Here is a 17412-nt window from a genome sequence, read left to right on the forward strand (position 1 = left end):
AGCGATGTTTTGGGTATCAGCCACTTCGTGGCCATAGAGCAAGATTGAGAGGGGAACAGAGTGATATTGCCCACTGACCTTTCGAATCCTGTCTCAAATGTCTTTGGAACTGGTGGTAGAGGATATGTTGCTTGTGAAATTAATTCGAGATTCCTTATGGCTTGGATGTCTTACCCATTGAGCATGTGTACGGACCTGCTGGAAAACGATGCAGTTTGAGTGTGGGATTTCTACAGAAAGTATCCCAGGCTCGTTTTTGAGCCTTACATGCCATGTCGCAGGCAGGATTCCACCACAAACAAGGATATCATTGAAAACTTGTTGAGGTTTAAGTAATACATTCATTAGCTGCTGGAATAATACAGTCAGTTACTGCTGCCACACAGTCGTCTATTATGGTTTACAGACAACGTCAGGATCAAGTTCTGCAAAAACAGTGAAAGAGGGCCAGTTTGCATGATCCAGCTTCCATCGAGACACGCGGGTCTGGTGGCATTGACCATGGCCAGTCTCTCTCAAAATGAGAGGAAAATAATCACTGCCTCATGGATTATTGTCAAACCTCCATGAAAATTGGGAAAATAATGAAGGGGAGCAAATTGAGAAATCAATAGCAGTAAAGTACTGACTCGCTGCATGGAAATAAGAAGAACCAGTATTTAAAAGAGAAAAGTTGTGATCAGAGAGCATATGCTCTACAGAGCAACCCCTCCTATCAATATCAGCACTTAACCAAAGGGGACGATGTCCATTAAAGTCCCCCAGGATTAAAAAGGGAGACGGCAACTGTTCAATGAGAGCATCAAGGTCTGTTTGATCATATGTCTCTCCGCGTGGCAAGTAGAGAGAACAAACAGTGATGGTACAACTTAAAGAAATATGGATGGCTACAGCCTTCAAGGGTGTGTCGAGTGGCAGAGACAGGGTAAGCACATGCTGATCAATCAACAGTGCTACCCCCCTCCATGCACTCGTCCATCACAAAGCCTGTCATTTCTGTATCAAGAAAACCACCAAAAGGTGACTGTATCATCAGGTTTCAGAAATGTTTCGTGAAAGAAAAGAAAAACAGGATGGTAGGAAGCAACCAGTGTTTTGATGTCATCCAGATTAGAACTAAACCTCGACAGTTCCATTGTATCAGGGTGGCCATTTTTATTTATGTGTAGGCGAATTGGGTGGAGAACCCTTTTCTTTACGACCATGTATTTTTTCCTTACGTTCCTTATTCAAGGGAGGTCTATCAACCTCCATGGATCCTGCCCTGGGTTGATTGGGCAGCTCTTTGCTGTTGGTAGGAGATTCCAGAGATTGAGAACGTGAACAAATGATTGTTTTGCATCTTGGTGTGAGAGAGGAAGATAAATCCAAGAAAATGCTTGTACCTGGAACCAAAGGATGTGGATCATGAGGTTTGGTGGAATGTATATAAGGGACAGATGGGTGTTGAAGTTGATTCATCAACTTTTTAAACCATGGATGTCAAAAGACTTTTCATTTGTTTGGAGAACGATTCTTTAGGAGGCATAGGGAGATCTATCTGCACTCCCATAGTAGCTGTGGAACGAAGTGCAGCAGCATACATCCTAGATGAGGTGGTGGACAGCAATTTTCGAGCCTCAGGAGAGGTAATCTTATGAATCATTTTCAAATGCTGCACCTCTTTTTCTTCCAACCATTTAGAGCAATAACGAAAGTAAGACGGGTGAGAGCCATTGCAGTTAATGCAATGAGGGTCCATTTCACACTCATAGGCATCATGGTCCTTACCACTGCAACGAGCACACGTCAAGGAACTACAACATGAAGATTTCGTGTAACCAAACTATTGATACTGGAAACATCGAAGAGGGTTTCGAATGTATGACCGTACTTTGCAATTAAGATAATCTGCCTTCATGGTGGCAGGCAGACGTGAGGGACGTAAATTTCAGAACCAGGACATGGGTTGGCAAATAATTCCATCTTTGCGAATGGAGATACACCTCACTGCAGAAACTCCTTTGTTGGAGAAATCAGCGAGAAGCTCCGACTCTGGGATGTTCTTCAAATCCCTCTCAACAATAACTCCTCATGATGAATTTAAAGTAGCATGAGGTGTAACCTCAATAGGACCCCAATTGCCTTTGAATGCAACATTAGTTCACTGTGTTGAGATGTGGATGTTTCCACAATATGTCACCAGATCGAAGCTTCTTTACAGACTTTGGAGAGCCAGCAAGTCCCTCTAGTCTCTTCTAAATGAAAAAGGGAGACATTTTCCCTAAAGGTTTGTCTGAAAAAGAATGTATGATAAGAAAGTGAGGTACAACAGGACTTATAGATGTTGAAGACTGCTGCTCAGAATCTGGAAGACGTGGTCATTTTGCTATGGACTGTATTTTAATCATTTAAGTTTTTATTTGGAGGATTCATAATAAAAAAGGAAATTTCGGTGCCCATTGACCCACCCACCATGGAGCCCTACGACGGGGCGCACTACAATGTCAAACAAGAACTACAGCAACGCCAGGGTTTTGTGAGCGCCATACCCAAACACAAGCAACAGAGTGGACCAGCCAATTGACCCAAGGGGGCCACCTCAAGTCTACAGGAATTCAAGGCCAAAGTGGTGTGTTAAGGTTGGACCCCTCAATCATCAGAATGCTCTCCTCGTCTTCATGGTTCGCCACGCACGGCAAACACACGAGTGGATGTTTAGATCCCACAGAAGGTAAACTGAAAGAACAGAAACTTCCTTGCTAGGTTCCCTCACCACGTACAGTAATCCACACCGAGGGGCCCAAAAGTTGTACACAAATCAGATATGTGCTACAAGACTGAAACTTTTGCATCTTCACTTTAGAAAATTTCATTCATAAGTGACTGATATTTTCGAAGCAATCAAGTTCTTCCATAAGTATACATTCACCCCGAAGTTATAGCTTACGTTGAGGCACTTCCATTTTACTCTGAGCTTTGAAGTACGTTACTCTGGTACCCTGCATTGTAGCATTCACTTCATTCAGATAGGCAAATACGTCCGAAAAATAAGCCACTTTCCGTATCCAGCATTTGTTCCTCAATTTGTATGGAAGTTCAAAATGGCATTCAGATAAAATGAAACCTATCTCCTCACGCAGTTAGTAAAACCAAGCAAGCACTTTTCCCCGAGAAAGACATGGACTTCAGTATGAAACAGCAAATTTTATGCAAACTTCCCATATCCTCACAGAGGAAACAGAAGATCCTCATATTAAGTGGTCTTGATTTTATAAAATTAACTACTTTTATGACATCACCTAATCTCTCTTAAATCCTCTGGCATTCGTTTCATTCCAAGTGCTTGACGATGAAGAAAGCAGTGAATGCCAGGTTTTCCTTATTTTATGCGTGCCACTGCGCCCGACAATTATCCAATCATAGCTGCAGCCCCATCAGTGCAAATACATGAGCAGAGCTGCTACTGGATCTAATGTTCTATAAATAAATCGATCGGTTTAAATATTTCTTCCCCTGTTGTTTGAGTAGCTTCGTGAATATAGCAAACAAATACAACATCGCATAACCTATGACATTATTGATTCATTCCATCTGAAGCGAAAAAGTTGGACTCGCTTTTACTCACCTTATTAACTCCGTTAAGCAGTTTGCTGATATATTCTTGATTCTTCGAGAAACCGAGTTGTGAGAAAAGCGCACAAAGTTAAGAAATTTCTCATCAATTGTTCACTCTACCAAACTTTCTACGCATGGTTTTATCAAATCTCATGCAATTGTATGAGCTTCACCAGCTTTTGCAATACGGCAACTAACACGATATGAAGCAACAAGAGCATCTTTGTTGAATTGATGGACAAACAAACGATATGTAGCTTTCCTTGCATTTAATTGCAAACACCTTCTTTTGAAATACTCGGAAGATGAATTTTTAATTGTTTGTTTGTTTTGAATTTCGCGCAAAGCTACTCGAGGGCTACCTGCGCTAGCCGTCCCTAATTTTGGTGTGAGACTAGAGGGAAGGCAGCTAGTCATCACCACCCACTGCCAACTCTTGGGCTACTCTTTTATCAACAAATAGTGGGATTGACCGTAAAATTATAACGCCCCACCACGGCTGAAAGGGCGAGCATGTTTGGTGGGACCGGAATTTGAACCCGCGACTCTCAAATTACGAGTCGTACGCCTTAACCCTCCTAGCCATGCCAGGCCCTTTTTTTTTTTAATTGGGAATATTTGGTTTCTAGATGCCATTTTAACTTTACTGGATACAAACTGCTGTTACTCAACACTGTTCCACATTCAACACATAACCCATTAGGTCCATGTAAAACCATGTTCAATAACACTTTCATCATACTTTCTTTTCTTTCTTGTTTCGGTACTTCTTACATCACTTGCGTTGAAGTGCTTGCACACGACAATAACGCCGATGAATTCGTATTAGGCCTAGGAAGATTTTTACTCGTATCAGATTTATTACTGATATTCAGCCACTTATCCATTGTAATTACTCATTTGTCTGAAAACGTAATCTTGCATCTTTGGCACTTCAAAAGTATTTTCTCGGACACAAAATAGCTTTGTAATGAAAACTCATTCAAGCACTTGAGTTTTATCATCATGCAATGACATGCTGATATAAGATCAGTGTTGCCACAACGAAGTCAGAAATGAAGATTAATGGGAAAAAAAGCTAGGTTGCTGGAATAATATATTTTCTCACGGAAATGGGTAACCTATTATTTTTAACAGAAATTTTAAACCAAATAACAAAATATTAAGCCATATCTGACGTGCGTCTAAATCTTGAATGAAATGAAACAAAATGATATATGACATTACAAAGCTTATTGGTACCAAGTTTGTCTAATTAAACTACAACAATTCTAATCTAACCTAACAATTACCAATTATAATAGTCATAAATATAATTATACTTCATATAAATATACTTTGAAATTGAAACGATTGATACTGCATCTATTTCCATCACAATGTTTCAAATTTGGACAAGTTTCGGTTATGACGTTATGTTTCTTTTTGTTCAAGATTTAGCCGTTAATCCAGATCTAGCTTTTAAAAGACAGTTGGTATCACTACCAAGGGTTGGCCGATGTTTCATACGAAAATTACTTGGCTATCTTGCATCTCCAATAACGCATGCGATCTTGAGATGGTGTCATATGTACCAGCAACCAGTGGCGCCACTGTTGAAGTTAACTGAGATTGTATTAACACTTTCACCGCGAGAACTTCCCCTGAGGTAAATAAAATCGTCTGGCATTAGGCAGAATAGAATATTAAAAGGCCCAATACGCGATACACGTGTTATATTAAAGATATATTTTACTCTTTTGTACAGCGTATTCTGATTCAATTTTATAGTTTTAGGAAAAACTATTAACATTCTAAAATTTCCTCGCGGAGACCCAGATAACTATGGTCTAAGGGCTAAGCGAAGCATAGTTTGACAAACCATGTGATACACGTATAACATTTTCTAGTAAAGTGGAACTACATAAACAGAAGGTTAACATAAATATTACACACTTCTTAAGATAAGCATTAAAAATATTCGGCTTGGAGTAGGTTAAATGTGTGTATAAACGAGTATTGTTTGTTTTTTGAATTTTGCGCAAAGCTACACGAGGGCTGTCTGCGGTAGCCGTCCCTAATTTTGCAGTGTAAGACTAGAGGGAAGGCAGCTAGTCATCACCACCCACCGTCAACTCTCGGGCTACTCTTTTACCAACGAATAGTGGGATTGACCATCACATTATGACGCCCACACGGCTGAAAGGGCGAGCATGTTTGGTGCGACCAGGATTCGAACATGCGACCCTCGAATTACGAGTCGAACGCCTTAACCCACCTGGCCATGCCGGGCCATAAACGAGTAACAGGATTTGGGAACAGACACACTCCGAAACAGAAAAGCTGGAATGTTTTTAATGTTAATTTTGCGTAAAGCTTTTTAAGAGCTATCTGCGCTAGCTATTCCTAATTTAGTAGTGTAAGACTAGAGGGAAGGCAGATAGTCATCACCACCCACCGCCAACTCTTGGGCTACTCTTTTACCAGCGAATATTGGTATTGACCGTCAAATTATAACCCCTCATGGTTGGAAAGGCGAGCATGTTTGGTGCGATGGGGATTCTAACCCGCCACCCTCAGATTACAAGTCAAACACCTTAACCCACCTGGCTATGCCAGGCATAGCTGGAATGGAAAACAAACCACAACGAAAATCATATTTATTATATAAATTCCACACACAAAAAAAAAACAGTTACGTTCAATATTTCAGCTTGGAAATCATATCTAACCCAGGAAGATAAGAATGCAAAGGGAAATACAAAAACCATTGATCAGATTAAATAAGCAGATCTAATACAAATCACATTTACATACAAGTGCAAGTCTATATTAATGTTTCAAACAGTTGTACACAATCTCTGACAAACTTTAAAAGTGACTTCACTCTACATACACCAATGTCGATAAGCAAATAGACACGTTAAAAACCAGGTGGAGATTTTTTATTCGTTTATTGTTTAAAACAAATAATACACAATGAGCTATCTGTGGTATTCCCACCATTACTATCGAAACCAGATTTAGTCGTAAACCTGAAGGCTTACCACTGAACCAATTCCTATAAGAGCAAGCTACCTATATTTAATGCAAAACTTAAAAATTAATCTGACAAAGAATATAGCTTTTTTCTTTCGTTCGTACAAATAAGATTACAATCCTTGTTTCATAAGTTCGGTACCTTCAGTATTAACGAAATTTTCGGCCGTAAATCCAAGGAACACAAGATAATAGTCAAAACGGTATCTCACACGAGATAAAATACCAGGTCTAAAACACCCGAATACAATAACGAAGCTGAACACGGTTGGTAACATTTTATTTATAAGATTCTAACATTTCGGAATAACTTATTCCATCTTCAGCGAAATCTGAAAATCGTGTTACAAAGATGATTATTACTGAAATTATCATATAATAACATAATCGTTAGTTTACTTAGTTATTAATAAAAGCAGTAAATGAAAGGATAAAACATATTACACAACAGTTGTGTCAAGTGAGGAAATTTAGAACAATATTAGGTCTAAAGATATTTGTAAATCGTTAAGGGTCGGCCAATATTTAGCTACACGTAGACTTTCTTTAATGTAGAGTTCAAGGTTTAAAGATTCTGTGATGATGACAGAGAAATCGTTAAATGAGATAATGTGATCTAAGGTTTCAGAATGTGTACGAATGGATAAGTGTCTTGTTTTAAGTCGTGGATAGTTGGTTCTGTTAAATACTTTTAAATGTTTATAGACTGTAGTTTATATATTTCAGATTTTGCCGATAATGGAATAAGTTATTCCAATCATCCGAACCTTGTAAATAAAATGTTTATGTTTTACCAATCATCTTCATTATTAACCTTCGGTTTCGCCGTCATGAATCCATATCAAGGGGTACAAATATATCTGTGCCTAATTTTAAACTAACACTACAGTTCATCCATGCAGCATCAGCCCGACATTACAAGAGCTTTGTCAAGCTATCGTACCTAATAACAAAACTAATTGTTACATCTTTAACGCACCTACAGCTAAAATTAAAGATCTTACTTAGTCACGAACTTTCGTTCTCGAGATCCTCAAGCCAATACGCTAACCACTAAACTACTCATGATCCACTTAATTTATGTACAAACGAAATAGCCTAAAGAATGGGAAATTTGTTGATAACGTACTGCCCCAAAAGCCAAAATATTTAATGCAAAATCTGATAAAGCTATAAAACAATATGCATGCCTAGACACAAAAACCAAGTTTGTAATTCCAAAAAATATATATAAAAATATATATACGTTAATTATTTGTTTGTGGTTTGTTTTGAATTTCGCGCAAAGCTACACTAGAGATAGTTGTGTTAGCCGTCCCTAATTTAGTAATGAAAGGAAACTAGTCATCACCACCTGCAGCCAACTTCTGGAACACTCTTTTACCAACGAATAGTGGGATTGACCATCACTTAATAACGTCCACACAACTGAAAAGAGCATGTTTGGTAGGACAGGAATTCGAATCTGCAATCCACAGATAAGAACCTTAAACATGATCACTTTCTCTCTTTTCTTATAGTAATCCCCACCTCTACCTAACCTCCAATATAGCCAAGAAATTTTGAGGTATAGCCAAATAATTTCCAATTCTACCTAACGCCTAGTTTAGCCATAAATATCACTAAGATATAATAATAACATCCACTTCCATTTAAGAGTTCAGCTAATAAATCATACTGAATAATCTGATACTACACCCTAATTCTACCTAAACTTCAGTTCAGCCAATAAATATTACCCTAAATTCTGATAACAATCCCCACCCTCTAACCCCCAGGAGACATTAAATCTTTATGAGTTTATACTAATTGCCACTTCCAATTAACACCCTGTAAAGACAGTAAATTTCGCAGGGAGATAAGATAATAACACCCACTTACTCCAATTTGAGCTAATATATCTTACTGAAAGATCTTAAAAATATCTACTACTTCATATCCTCGAGTTTAGTCAATAAATTTTACAACAACATCTAATAATAATTCCCTCTTTTACCTAACCTCCAAATTAGTATACAAGTCTTACTGTATGATGTGCTAATAATACCTACTACCAGGTAACCCCTAGATAAGCAAATAAATCTCATTGTGTGATCTGATTACAGCACCCAATTTCACTTAACCTCCTATTTAGCCAGTATGATCTGATAACAATTTCCATTTACATTTCAACTTCAAACTAATAACAAGACTTACTGTATGATAAGATAATAATCATTGTTCACACATAACCTCCAGATCAGCCAATAACTCTAAGTGATCTAATAATAATCCCCACTTTCAACTATCCCGTAGTTTAGACAATAAATCCCAATGTGTGATCTTATAACAGTACCTAATTCCACCTGAACTCCAGTTTAACTAATAAATCTTACTTTGTGATCTGATAAAGATCTCCACTTCTACAGAGTCTCTAGATTACCTAATAAATCTTACTGTATAATTTGATAGTAATCCTCAATTCCACCTAACTTCAAGTCTCGCCAGCAAATCTTATCGTCAAACCTAATAACCTCAAATTCTACCTCACCCCAGTATAGCCTACATGATCTAATATTAATGTCAATTTCATCCTAAAATGCTATATTAGCAAACAGGTTGTTATATATGATGTGATAGTAATCCATACTTCCAACTAACCCCTATTTTAGCCAATAAATCTTACAATGTTATCTACATGTTACACCCACTTCCACCTAACTGATTAAATGTTACCATCTGCTAACAACTTTACTCCACTTCCATCTAACCCCTAGTTTAGGCAATAAATATCAACACACATTCTCAAAATAATATCCACTTCTACCTATCCACTACTTAAGCCAATAAATTATACTGTCATATATATATTTACATATTAATCCCCAACCTCAAACTAGACTAGCCAATATATGCGATTGAATGAAATGATAAATTTCTTCACTTTTACCAAAACCATAATTTAGCCAATCAGTTTCAGTACACAATCTAACAATACCCACTTTCACTTTACCTCTTGTTTAGCTAATAAATCTTACTGCATTATCAATTACTAATCCACTCAAAGAACTAAACCCTAGTTTGGCCAAAAGAATATAATAATTCTCACTTCCACCTAACACCTAGATTATCTAAAAAAAAAAAAAAGTATTACTGTCTTATGTGGTACTAATTCCCACTTCTACCAAAACCCTACTTTAGCAAATAATTTTTCATTGTTCATGTCATAATTGTGACATGATCGCAATCTAAAATTCTTCCTAACCCCTGTTTAGCCAATAGTATCTGATAACAATACCACTTCCACTTAACCCCTTGCTTTACCAATAAATTATAATATATAATAAATTATATAATAATACTCTCCATTTTTTACGTAAACCATAGTTTAACAAATAAATCTTACTTAGAGATCTGGCAATCTCCACTTCCACCTAATTCCTAAATTAGCCAATTACTATACGATCTGATTACAATCTCCATTTCTATATAACCATTAGTGTAGACAGTAAAGCTTAATGAATGTTCTGAAACAATCTCAACATCTCTCTAGCCCCTAGTTTAGTTAATAATTGTTACTATCTGAAATAGTAATAATCCTAACCTTTATGTGGGGCTAGGTATCGGTATTAAAACTTTAATCAAAATAAAGTACAGAACAACGTTTCGACCTTCTCGGGCCATTTTCATGTTAACAGAATTTTCAACTGACCATTGCTTAGGCACACGTCTTAGAGATTCACATATACAGAACACAAACACATACTTAATTTTACAACCACGTTAACTCCATACACCCCAACATTAAATTCACCTGTGAACACGACAAACCTAATTTAGTCAATATCAGTGTATGATCTAGTAATATCCCTTCAACCCCTACTTTAGCAAACGAATTTTATCACGTGATATGATGATAATTTCACTCTTCCCCCTCCCCTAGCTTAGTCAATAGATCTTACTGCAAGAAATGATAATATTACCCAGTTACACCTAACCCTTAGTTTAACCAATAAAGTATAATACGTGATATTATAATGAACGCCACTTACATCAAATCCCAAGTTTAGACAGTGGAATCTTACAGAAAATATGATAATACCCAGTTCCACCTAAACTCAAATTTAACCAATAAATATTACTGTGTAGTCAGTTTGTAATCTCCTCCTTCCATCTAACTCCTAATATAACCATCAAGTTTTACTGTATCATCTGATACTAATTCTAGCTTCTAACTCTCAGTTTAATTATTAAACGGTACTGTATGCTATAATAATCTCCACTTCTAGTCAATGAATTTTATTGTATGATGTGATAATGATCTCAATTTTACCAAACTCCCAGTTTAACCAATAAATCTTACTGTATCATCTGAATATAATTCCCATTTTTGGCCAATAAACCTTACTGTATGATTTTAGTCTAATCTCCTCTTTCACTTTACCCCAACTTTAGTCAATGACTAAGCCTAACTTAGTATAGTACGATATATTAACAAGTTCTTCAAATCGTCTATGCCAAAGCTTATCCTATCCACACAAACTTAAGAGTTCGATTTGACTATATTCTGGAAGGTAAAAGGTCGAAACAACTTTAAAAAATGTAAATTTCACTCAAATAATAGAATTTTTTTGCGATTATTTATTTTGACTACCTGAAAATTTGCATAAATTCATTTCTTCTTTTGCCAGACAATGAATACTCAGTTCCAGCAACTAACAGAAGGGAAAAATGAAAATCAAACTATCTATTAACATGGTTCCACAGATATATTGCAATCAGAACGACACCGCATTTGTGTCCAATAAAATTCATGAATTCTGAATATGTGACGTATGTAGATATTAATGGACTGTTCTTTGTTCATTGGGCTAACTATAATTGGGAATAGAAAAGCATTCTATTTGAATCAACACAGCAAACTCATTAATATTTAAATATTGCGAGCAAAATGATGTCGAGTGCGTTCGGTAATTTTGTTAAAGGGAAAATATAATATGGTTATTTCCTTTTTTTTTAAATAAAGATTTAAACTTACGGAAATAATTATGGAAATACAACACCGGTGCACGTGAGAAATGAGCCAGCGAAGAGTTTGTGGAATTTTTAAGATGGCTGACGCTGAAATTGCGCGTTCTCAAATAATATTTTATGGTGAGGTTTTCAAATGTTATTATTACTTCATGGATGTTAAAAGATGTTTCTCTCAGTTAATGAGTTGAGAGAATTATCAATTTGCTCGTACGCTTATATTCATGCTTTTCAATAACAATCATAACAATCAATGCATATGTGATTGCAATACTTATATTCAACACCAATCTACTCAATGCAGACAGTGCAAACTGTAGACTAGAAAGAAAATCTAACGATTTCCTTCATGTAGGAAAATTTACTGGATTATAGTTCTGAATCAGTTATTTGCTGGTTATTTGTTTGTTTGCTTTAGGGCAAAACTATATCGAGTTAGCTACTGTGTTCACCGCGGGAAATCAAACTCCTACTTTTGTTGTTGTAAGTCCGTAAAGTTACTGTCATTCTAATGGCATTTTGAAGTGATAAGACTACAAGGAAGGCAACTACACAACACACTCCAACGTCAACTCTTGGGCTACTCTTTATTAACGTCTCCATTCATATGATTCGAACCCGTAACTCGCAGACAGCGTGTCGAGCGCACTCAGTATCAGGTCTGGTTCGATGATGATAGGACAAATACATAAACTCTTGTGCAGAGAAAGATCGGACAAAAATGATCGATATCTGCGAAAGAACTAATCCACAGTAGTTGTTCACGCAACAGCACATTTAAAAGAACTTTCATTAAAACATGAAATTTAACATCCAATGTTCGACACGTCATTGCATGCCCATATACCCATCTCTCCTTCTTACGTAGTTTATAGCGTCTTGATTGCTAAGTAACAAATACCATTTTAAACACTTCACTTAATGATAGGAGAAACTCAGCTTGAATATTTTGCATCATGGAGGTGATAAACACACAAAAGAGAGAATTAAAGAGGTACAGGCACGTAAAGTTCATGAAAACATTGATAATGACCTTTAATGAGTGTGTTAAATTAAGGAGTCAACTATTTAATGACATCGTACCATGCTGATACCACACGGGATATTGTTTTTTGTTTTGTTTTTTTCTGTGTATGAGAGCGGAGGGAGAATTTTCCAATTAAGTTCGGCTCTCGATTTACTTCATTTCGTTTTCTGTTTCTTTAAAAAAACAATCGCCTATTTAGGTTTTGAAAGTTGGCGATACTGATAGTTTAAAATTCGTTTGGCATATTAAAAAAAAAGTCAGTACTAAGCTTAGTATAAAATGTTACACTTTTTTTTACGAGGAGGGGGGGGAAATTAAGAGTACTGAACATGACCTAACAGAACATAAACTTACTCCACAGAATTTGAAATACAAAGTGATTCATGGTTTGGGTGTATATTACACTCCTCTCTCAAATTCATGGGTTTGATGACAAATTAACACACAAAATGATACAAGTCTCTCGTTCCACCCTATTTTGATGCTTTCTTACATCACTGACAAAAAATAATTGTGATTTAATGTTGTCTATAAAAGCACCACCAAGCCGAAGAATCCGTGAACGTAATGCGCTTCTATTTTACAAACGTACGTGTGTATACCTTTATGTATGGATTTCCTCTTTCGCACCTAATATATTAGTAAATAAGCATGAATCACGAGGTGTGCGTTTTTTGGGGTAAGTATTCCTAGTCACAAAGCAAACGCCTACTTCACATAAAACCACTCAGGATATTCTTTAATAGAATCATAAATCTAATGGGGAGAACCATCATTCGGGCTCGAAGCTTCTAAAAAGGGTCATTGATATGCATACATATATAACCATAATTCTTTAATTCAAAACAAAACACAATAAACATAATGCGCTGCATTTTTTTTAAATATCCTAAATAAAAACAGATAATCAGAACACGGCTTGAAAACGGGTCGGAATATTTATCAACATCATTACTTAGTGCTTCTTTGAACTGCATCTCTTTCTCCAATAAGGACCAATAAGAATAACTATTATTTATTTTACTTTTGTAAGAATCTGTCAATCAAGTTTTACACAAACAGACCTTTTCAACCAGAAATATAGCTCTGAACGAGCTAACAATTGTGCTAGATAAATGGCCAAACAAAATCCAATGTTTAAAAATTTAGATAAAACTTTCTTAATTATATCATTTGAAAAAAGCTATAGTTCTGATTTGTTTGTGAAGTGGTACATGTTCAAAACAAAAATTTTGTGGTTTCACAAATTACGTCCAGAACTGAATATCAATCAATCTACATCGTCTTGAGGCTTGTCGCTAAGTAAATGGTAACCTGGTGGCGAGATTTAAAATTTATACATTTTTCCTTGTGAAAGTTAACAGTTTATATACCAAGAATACAGGAAACTAGTTTTGCTACAGCCTGGTTTTGAGATCAGTAGCTACCAAACCTAGGTCAAAGACATAACACGAAATTTCCAACTACGCAACATTTTGATGTTATTAGAAAAAAACTAAGGTCGAAATCACAAACTTAATTTTCCAACTAAGCAACATTTTGAGGTTATTAGAAAAAAACTAAGGTCGAAGTCACAACACGAGTTTTCCAAGAGAGCAAATTTAACTATTGTTTCTTTGTCCAACAAGTAGTCCTTTTTCCTTAAAGACATGACAAACTTTAAGGTTAAGCATCTTTCGTTCAAACTGATTCCTAAACTACATATCCACATTACTAATCGCTTATCTTTCTTTTTACACTACCATTCAACAAAACGATTGTTAAGCAAACACCGAAATATCGTTGTTAATTATGATTCAGCTTAAACCAGAAAAATATATATATGCAGATACAGATATGTGAAAGTCGTACTCAACCAAGTAAATTGTTCATTTTTAAATCACCTTTCATTGTGAAATATTTACAGTGGATGATTTGTATATTACACTCCAAGTGTAATCAATCAACACTTAAATTGTTGAAATTTAAGCAACATTTTGCCAAATTTGTCGCACTGTGACATAGAAATGTCACATAAGGACATTTTCCACATCGTCTTGGGATATTGTTATATCCCTGTCCCTATCTACTATCTAGCGAAACCACAGGCAACGGAACGGGCTTTGAGAAATCAGCCGACATCTTTCCAAAACATATGTTTTCTTATAAAATTGATATATTTTCAAATAAATAATGTGACAAAATGTTGTCACAAATAGTGACACTGAATTAATCATAATACAAAAAGAAAAGCATTTAGCCTGTGGTTTTTCCATAATTAAACTTATAATCTGGAAGCTATTTTCGGGCGATGAGCTTACAACATTATATTTCTGCTCCAAAGAGGATATTGTTAGCATTAAGAGGAACCAGCATGGCCCCTCTGAAGTTTCCATTTACACGAAGACAACAAGTGGATTCTTATAGAAGTCTTTATATTAACAATTTATTTATTTCGTGCAAACGTTTTGAAAAGTGTGTTCATTTGTAACGAAAAGGAAAATAATATCCAATACCTTAAACAAAAGTGAATGGAAAAGCTAAGCCCTAAATATAATGTTAAAAAAAATAGGCATCAGAGAAGTGACATTTTGACAAAATTTTGAACATATATTACAACGTGTCCAACCTGTTCGAGAACAAAAATTATCAGTATACGGTGAAAAAAACAAAATATTACTGCGGCCAGAAAAATTATGAATTATTCCCATGCTGACCAATTTCATTGTTTTCGAAAATAGCATATTCTGTAAAAATCACCTGACTGGATACTTGAGCAACATGACTTTTACCAAAACCTACCAATAAGATTTACAGCTATAGAATAAACAATAAATAGGTAATGTAGACAAAATATACAAATTAGTTTCAAGTACAAATAAACTCTACCTCTCAAATTTCAAGCCACAAAATAAATTAATGTAAATATGTGTACGGAAAATTAAACATAACTAAACTATTAATTTTCAGATGACTTTAACAAGAACCAAAGGATAAAAGCATGTGATCTTCTCGTGTTAGGAACACTTAAAAGTTTTGGAACTATCCCACAGTAATTAACTATTCCATATAATTAATTCCTTCGCTGGATAAGATCTGATATTTAAAAAAAATTACCCGAAAAATAAGAGACACTAAGTTTTATTTATTATGTACACGGTCAAATCATCACTTGATGAATGATAGCTCAAAACTTGATGTAGACAGTTAAAGAAAATCACTTTTGTTTATTTTACTAATGACTTATTTCGAATTATTTCTAGTTTCTATTTATTGATCTTAGCATGTAACACAATCATTTATAAATTTATAAAAAATGGTCAAAATTATTCTCTGGCATTAAGAAACCTTTTTTTCTTTGTTACGTTTTTCCGAAATTTACAAAGTTCAGGACAAAAGTTATGACCAATGTTGCGTGAAAAACTTTTTAAATTATTGAACACTGCTATGAAGTTAGGCTTTTATAAGAGGATCCAAGCTCAAGAAACAGCAATAGAAATTAAAGACAAAACAGGTCAATTCTCGAGCATAACTAAAACCGTTATCCATTCCTTGGCTCCCCATCACACCGAACATGCTCGCCCTTCCAGTCGTGAGGGCTTTATAATGTGAAGATCAATCCCACTATTCGTTAGTAAAAGAGTAGCCCAAAAGTTGGCAATGGGTGGTGATGACTAGCTGCCTTTCCTCTATTCTTACACTGGTAAATTAGGAATAGCTAACGCAGATAGCCCTCATGTAGTTTTGGGTGAAGTTAAAAAACAAACAAACCATTCCTTGGCTATTGAAGTCAGATGGCATTTTCATACTGTTGTACTCAAGGTACGCAAAATCTATCTTATCTATTGGAAACCCAAAAGAAATAAAATGCGAGACGATGAGGAATTTCTTGGTTGAAGTAATAAACTGAAACATGTTTTACAAACAAGTTGCCATTCTCCATATTGTACTAAGCCGCCACATCTTTCCAAAATGCCCGCTACATTGTCATACATTTAAGGTGGATTCTTTTAGCATGGTCTCGAAACGTTATCTTTACCAGTCCATATTGTTGAAACTGTAACTTGCGGTAACAGTGTTTTTGTGTGTGTAAAAACCAGAAGAATGACATTTGTAACGATCATCAAACACAAAAATCGCAGAGAAGACATTGCATTTAACAAAACATATTGACTCTTTGTGACGTACATGTTAAAAATCTCTGATAGAAGTATTGTAACCTTAAAACTAAACGAGTGCAGATAGCCTTTAGGTAGCTTTACATGAATTTTTGAAACAAATTAACCAACTTTTCTGAGGAAAACTAAAACTGCGAATGCTGAACAATGGCCTCACCTCAGATGTATTCTTCTTAAACTCTCGGCTCTGTTCCACGAGTTTCTTTCTTGATGTTTCGCTTTCATCTTGTCTGTTAGCAAGTTCTACTGCTGTTGTGTCCAACTCTCTCTGCCACAGATAAAAACAACTGTTAAAAGGAAGATTTTTTTTAAAAAGAGTAGAAAAGATTTCATATACTTTCAACAATTACAAGGTTTGGTTTGTTTAGAAGTTGGGGCAAAGCTAAATGAGGACTATCAACGCAAGTCGTCCCTAATTTAGCAGTGAAAGATTAGAGGGAAGGCAGCTAATCATCACAACCCACCGCCAGCTTTTGGACTACTCTTACCAACGAATAGTGAGATTGACGGCAACATTATACTGTCCCCATGGCTTAAAGCGCGAGCATTTTTGGTGAAGTGGAAATTCGAATCCGTGGCCCGCAAAATGTGAGTCTAACGCTC

General features: G+C 35.8%; 1 protein-coding gene across 1 annotated transcript in view; it reads right to left on the reverse strand.

Annotated features, from left to right (window-relative positions):
- The window catches only part of LOC143245577 (homeobox protein cut-like 1), a 208135-nt gene that overhangs the window by 150400 nt on the left and 40323 nt on the right, over window positions 1–17412 (reverse strand). Inside the window, exon 2 of the mRNA XM_076491935.1 lies at window positions 16967–17077. Coding sequence (XP_076348050.1) covers window positions 16967–17077 — 111 coding nt within the window. The remainder of the gene's footprint in view (window positions 1–16966; window positions 17078–17412) is intronic.

This window comes from Tachypleus tridentatus, chromosome 2 (genome assembly GCF_004210375.1).
Source record: "Tachypleus tridentatus isolate NWPU-2018 chromosome 2, ASM421037v1, whole genome shotgun sequence".
Classification (NCBI taxonomy): domain Eukaryota; kingdom Metazoa; phylum Arthropoda; class Merostomata; order Xiphosura; family Limulidae; genus Tachypleus; species Tachypleus tridentatus.